Source organism: Pinus tabuliformis, chromosome 2_2, assembly GCF_031772625.1.
Source record: "Pinus tabuliformis cultivar Carrire ecotype Pingquan chromosome 2_2, CPIR1, whole genome shotgun sequence".
Lineage (NCBI taxonomy): Eukaryota > Viridiplantae > Streptophyta > Pinopsida > Pinales > Pinaceae > Pinus > Pinus tabuliformis.
The window spans coordinates 743,260,501-743,266,913 of record NC_142300.1 but is presented as its reverse complement, the minus strand read 5'-3'; the positions used below and the strand labels follow the sequence as shown (position 1 = coordinate 743,266,913).

General features: G+C 32.9%; 1 protein-coding gene across 1 annotated transcript; it reads right to left on the bottom strand.

Moving 5' to 3' along the window:
* Window positions 1–3,819: 3,819 nt before the first annotated feature.
* Window positions 3,820–6,135, bottom strand: LOC149194811 (mitogen-activated protein kinase HOG1-like). The gene is made up of 2 exons (XM_089407806.1): window positions 5,644–6,135; window positions 3,820–4,530 (listed from the first exon to the last, which is right to left on the bottom strand). The coding sequence occupies exons 1-2, from the start codon at window positions 6,133–6,135 to the stop codon at window positions 3,820–3,822; spliced, it is 1,203 nt and encodes a 400-aa protein (XP_089263932.1).
* Window positions 6,136–6,413: the final 278 nt, after the last annotated feature.

Sequence of the window (6,413 nt, the reverse complement as noted above, 5' to 3'; positions counted from 1 at the left end):
ACTTCTCAATTTGAACACAATATTGTTATTTTGTTCCATATATTCTTGTCATATTCTGGTGGAATGCAATTTTGTATTTCAAAAATAAAAAAATGTAAAATGTGGGGGAGCCCAAGGGTCACACATGGAATGTAAAGAGTCAGTAGGAATTCCGAGGGTCGTCTAGGATCTCAAAAGTCATATGGGAGCTCAAGAGTCATGAAGGAGGTCAAGAGTCACATGGGAAGTGACATTCACCTAATTTGTTATAAATAAACCCTCATAACTAAAAAGGACCTTTCACCTTTGCTTCTAAAGCTAGGAATAGGAGAGAAGATCATCCTTTTAAGGAGCAATTGGTGGCTTAATGTTCCACTATTGGATCTCCTGATGCATCATTGTAATTATATATCTTGGAAATTTCACTTAATGTTTTGGAGCTCTCAAATTTAGCACACTTTCCTGCATATATCACAAATGTTGTAAGATTATTCGTTCATATTTGTGGTGTATGTTTTTGTTTCATATGTACTAAAGAAAATAAAATATTTCCTTGGCTTTAGTATACGTATTTGAATTGTGCATCTTTATTTACTTTAATGATCATTTTTATTTTGTGAACAATTTTGTAGGTTAATTAATGATTCTTTATATAGGTATATGTTTTTATGTCTTTATTAGGAAAATACTATTACATTTAATCTAAAGGATCACTCTTTCTTTTCCCATCCATAAAAGTACCTTATAAACATTGCAATTGTGTACTTCACAAGGCTAACTTACTTTCCTTTCTCAAAAGTATAAAGATACACTCTTATGTTGTTTATTGCATCCTAGTAGAATCCTTAAGATTATAACAACGAAGCCTATTCCTCAGATGGGATGCCTACCCCAAATGGTGTGAAGTCTAGTTAGGACTTGATATCTGGAAAACCCCCTTGTGTTGGTTGCTTCTAGCCCCATCAATAGCTAAGTAGTGCTCCTAGTCTATTAGTGGATTTTAGGAAATCTGCAGGGAAACCATGATGCTACCCTTACATAATGCAAATAAATGTTTTCCCCCATAATTACGAATTTCCATGATTGATTTTCAAGCCATGAGAGAGATATCACACCAAAACTTGGAGTGGAAGGGTGCATGCATCATTATGAAATGAAACTAGATGTGCAATCTTGTTGTGAAGTTTGCGTGAGCCAAATGGATCTCTAATCTAAGGGCCATTTTCATGGTTAATACATATAGCTTTATTTATGTTGTTCTTACCATTTAGTAGTGTTGGTTAAACATTTCCAACATTGCTATATTTAGCAATAACATGAGAATATGGGACTAACTACCAACTCAAGGTATTGTTATGAGTATGGATATTTATTAATGCCTATAAATTTTGGTGTAATTTAAAACCTCAATATGAATGGCAACTTTAACCTAATTATTTTTTTGTTGGCTTGGATTCAGGTTCAAAATGACAAATTTAATGGTTTACACCTCAAAGAGATCAAAACCTACATATTTCTATATGGCAATTAATATCACTATTTTTCATGTTATTTTCTTATAACCTACCAGAATCTAGTATTCATGAAACTATACATGTATAGTGTCTAAAATGTGGAATCCTAAGATATGTTATTCTTACTACTTAAAAAAAATGTTTGATTTTCTAAAGACATCTTATCATGCACTAACACATGAAATTCATCGAATTTTCAAGAATATGATGAGTCCATAATTTTAAAATATAAAACTAGCATTATTAAATTTGAAGAAATAGGAATTCGTAGGAGCTTTGTGTTCTCTACGATCTCATAAATTTTTGAAAGGAAATTATATTATTTAGGTGATGATAATGATGGTTAATACATAAATGGCATGTATGAATTTAAAGAGATAAAATATTACTCGAAGGTTTTTAACCTTTTATTTCTATGCTTAAAAAGCATTAACAAAATCATTCCAGGATCAATAGAGTGTGGATAACTTAAAAGCTCAGAAAGGTAGATAGTAAGAAAAAGATTTTGAAAGTTAGATCTAATGTGAATATAAGGTCTACATTCTAAAAGAAAATGTTTTTTCATCTTCAATTCTATTAATGTCACAAAGTTGACAAAGTGTTTTATCTCACGGTCTTTCACGAATAGACTTTAAACATTTATTTTTTCTCTACACTACTAAAGATTAGGGATTCGTTTTATTTTAGAGGATTAAAGTGAATTAGCTCCTTATAATTTTTATCCTCTCCTTATAATATCTTATTTTCTTTTTTCTCTCCAAATCCTTATCGCCTCAAAATTTCTCATTTAATTTTGATGGAATAATGTTCTCAATATTATACTTATTTTACAAAACAAACCATTCTTTATCCCTCACCAAAATCATATGTATTATATTTTGCATAAACCATAATTTAAAAAACTCAAATTTTATATAATCATAAACAAATTCTACACCATATTCAAATTCGCTCCGAAAACAATTAAAAAGTCATGCCTCCAAATACATATTATTGTTTTTCAATATTTCAATTTATACTAAAATGTCATAATCAAAAATTAATAAAAAATGTCAAATATTTCATTTTACCATACCAATTAATAAAAAATTATGTATATTTAACATTTTTTTAATTAAAAATAAATTAAAGATAAAAGTTTTTTTATGGCAAAGTCGAAGCACATTATAATTGGTATGCTAAATGTTAAAAATATTTTATAGGTGTAAAGCAATTATTATTATTATTATTATCTAACTTTAAGGTTATTATCAAGTTAGACACCAAATTGATGTGTGAGGCCTCTTGTTTGTCTGACAAGGGACCCATCTCTCCATTTCCATTTGAGGGCTAAATCTGTGAAGGCATACATACTCTACATTTCTAGTTTTGAACCTATGTCCTCTTAAGAAGAAACACATACTCTTAATCATTGGGCTCACTATTGTGCTAAAAACACCTTGTTCTATTAAGAAAAAACACATACTCTTAACTATTAGACTGACTATTATGTTAAAAACACCTGTTAAAAACACATCCCAGAATAGTTTAGATGGAAAAAAATAACGTAAAGAATTGAAGCTTTGTGAAAAACATGAAATTGTGAAGTCGCTCTTAATGAAAGGAAAATTGTAATTAGTTATTTCTGAAGTTGTTTATGTTTTTCTTTTAATGTGTTTTAAACTTGAGAAATTTGTTTTGCTTCATCTTTAAATCAATATTCAATCTTTAGTGTTAATACGGAACTTTATCTTATTTTAATAATTAATTTAATTTCTGTAAATTATTTTATACGACGTTAATTCTTCATATATCTGGCCACACTGAAAAATATTATTCTCTTTCTCTTGGATGTTATTAATGTCTTACTCTATGTGTAACGGAGTTACACTCTGTCGGATAGTTAAATTTATTTAATTATTGATTTTTAGAAAAAAATTTAATCTGACAATTGAAAGTAATATATATGGGCAAAATCAACCATTAATTATGTTTATCGCACTTTACTAAGAGGCGCTCCTCTCACCAACATGATCATCTTAACTTTACATTATGACTCAGGATTAACGAATCAAATCCATATATCTCTGTATGTAATTTATAAACCTTATAAATTTGAAGATATAATTTTAGGTCAGAATTTCATTTCTTGCTATTTAAGATATGATTTTACTACAATAAACTTAAACTTATAATTCTCATTTTGCTCACAACCAAAAAAACAGAACTCAGAGAAGTACCGTCAACCAATATTTTCCAAATTCGTCATACAATTATCGACTTCAATGTTGGGAATACAGTTTTGTCCTCGCTTTGTAAAAATATTTACATTTACTGTGCCGGAGAGTTAGCGCATCGATCGAGAAGAAACTTCCATGCGTACTCTGGGTTGGTGAAAAGGTTGGGATTTGGCGTCTGGATGCGGGGAGGAGTCAAATCTTTCAACCTGATCAGGCTTTAGATTCAGCTTTTGGGTAAGCACTTCCACTGTAATCTCGGCCATGTATTCATGTTGAAGTGCGTCTGCCGCGCTGATTCTTTTCCGAGGATTAAATACAAGCATTCTCTCTATCAAATCCACGGCGCGTTTGTCTGCTACATCCACAAACATTGCGCTCAACGGACGCGAAGTAGGAGGCAACCGACTATTGACCCACTGGCGGGTCTTTTCATCGCCAATCATTTCTGAGAGATCTTCATCGTCGGGTCGAGTAATTGTCTGAGCGATCTTCATTATAACGTCTATATGACCCTTGACATTTGTGAGACCCAATGACGATGATGATCTTTGGAGCAACAAGTCTGCAAAAATGCAACCCAACGACCATACATCAACAGCGGGGCCGTAATTAGACCGATTGCCCGTGCGTTTCAGAAGCAACTCCGGAGGCCTATAGCCTTGGGAAATGACCATATGACTCATTCCACTTGCTTGGATTCGAGCAAGACCAAAGTCACATATCTTTACCGTCTGGTTCTCCGTTATGAGAATGTTTTGGGGCTTCAAATCGCGATGTAGCACATTGGCAGAGTGCAAATACTGAAGCGCCCTCAGTAGCTGCAAATCAAAACACGAAATTAATTTGTTAAACCATGCTCGAACTCCCTCCGATTTTAAGACTTTCAGTTGCAACGCATTTTTGTGCTGTCCCAACGACTTGCATTGATAGGAATTGCAACGGTTGTCATAAATTCAACTTATTACAGCTTAAGAAATTTTGAAATAACAACGGCTACGCAAGATTTGCAAGAAAAATGAAGGTTAACAACGGCTCCAAGATTTGGAATATTCAACTTACAACGGCTACAAGATTTGCAATAAAATGAAGTTAACAATTGCTGCCAGATTTGCATGAAAAATCAAGTTATCAACGGTTATAAGATTTGTAAAAGAAATGGAGTCAACAGCGACTACGATATTTGCAACAAAAATAACGTAGCAACGTTAGAGGAATAGCAAGAAATTTGCAAACGAAGGTTGGAATGCTTCTAAAAAACGAAATGAACAGCAGATACCAGGCTTCAAAATCAACCAAACGATGGTTAACGGATTTCAATGAAGAAAAAAACCATAGAATTAACAAAGTAACTTGGCCTGGCAGTTTAACTAAAGGAATTATGGGTTTCAGAGTGCGATATCCCTATGCCTGCGGCCAGTAGTGTTTTAAGTATTCTATGTTCCTGCATATGAATTGTGTTAATTCGGAGATAATTTTGAAATTTCATCATTCACCATTTTTTCTTATTGAATTATGAAATATTCTTAAATTTACAATCTAAAATTTACAAATAAAATTAACAATCTACACTCTAAAATGTCGAACCAAAATTCAGGCGGAATATATCAACATGAAAACTTCAAATGAAGGTATGGATAAACAAAAACAGGGCTATCCTTTTATAGTTATCCCTATGGGTTTCAAGTGTGATATCGCTATGAATGCCGGTAGTGTTATATATATATATATACATATATATACATATTCCTGGCTGTTATCCATCAAATTCTACAAAATTTATAGCCGAGTTACGAATAAAGTTGTTAGTGCTGAAATTCCAAAATTCTGTCGAATTAACAAAGTTCCTATCTAGTAACGTAGAATAGTAAACACTATATTATATATTATTTATCTCGTTATAAATTAGAACAGAAATATGTATATCTGTTTACCTGATTCATAATCAACTGAACATTTAAGGGAGCCGCTGATTGGTGGCTGCTGCCTTCGTCTGGTCGATTTCTATTTATAATCGATTCGGCCAAATTCTCATCTACCATTTCCATCACAATATAAATATCGTCACGATTATGTTCACTAGGTCTCATGATCTCCTTAAACATCACGATAAAAGGGTGGTTGATTTGGCTGTGAATTAGCACTTCACACATGACTCTCTCTGTATAAACCGGATGATCGAAAATACCATCTAATTTTTTGATGGCAACCTTCATATTATTGGATGTGTCCATGGCGGAGCACACCAAACCATACGTTCCGCCGCCCAAACAGTGAAGAAGCTTATACCTTTTGTCTACCACGAACTCTATGTTAATGTTGGAACGAGAATCTTCTGGAAAAATAACCTTGAGATCAAATCTTCTCTTTCCTTTAGGGACATCTGGTGCGTCATGCTTTGATATCTTTTCAATAGTTGCCTGCATTGGTTTACGCTGTACACGATCACATCAAACCCGCGAAATGAAAATTCAAATTGGTTTGAGCTGTCCACGATCACAATAAATTTTCACTTCCTGTTATAGCTTGGAGTACAGGGCTGGAACTTTTCTCGTAGGTTAAATTCCAAGCGGTTAGAGAGCTAATTATCAGCGATCAGCGAGGTCAGCAAAAGAAAAAGAATTTAAAAGCACCAGCCTCCACCAGAAAGAAACTAATCGTCCTTGTGCGAAAGTGACCTTTAACCGAAACAACCTATTGAATT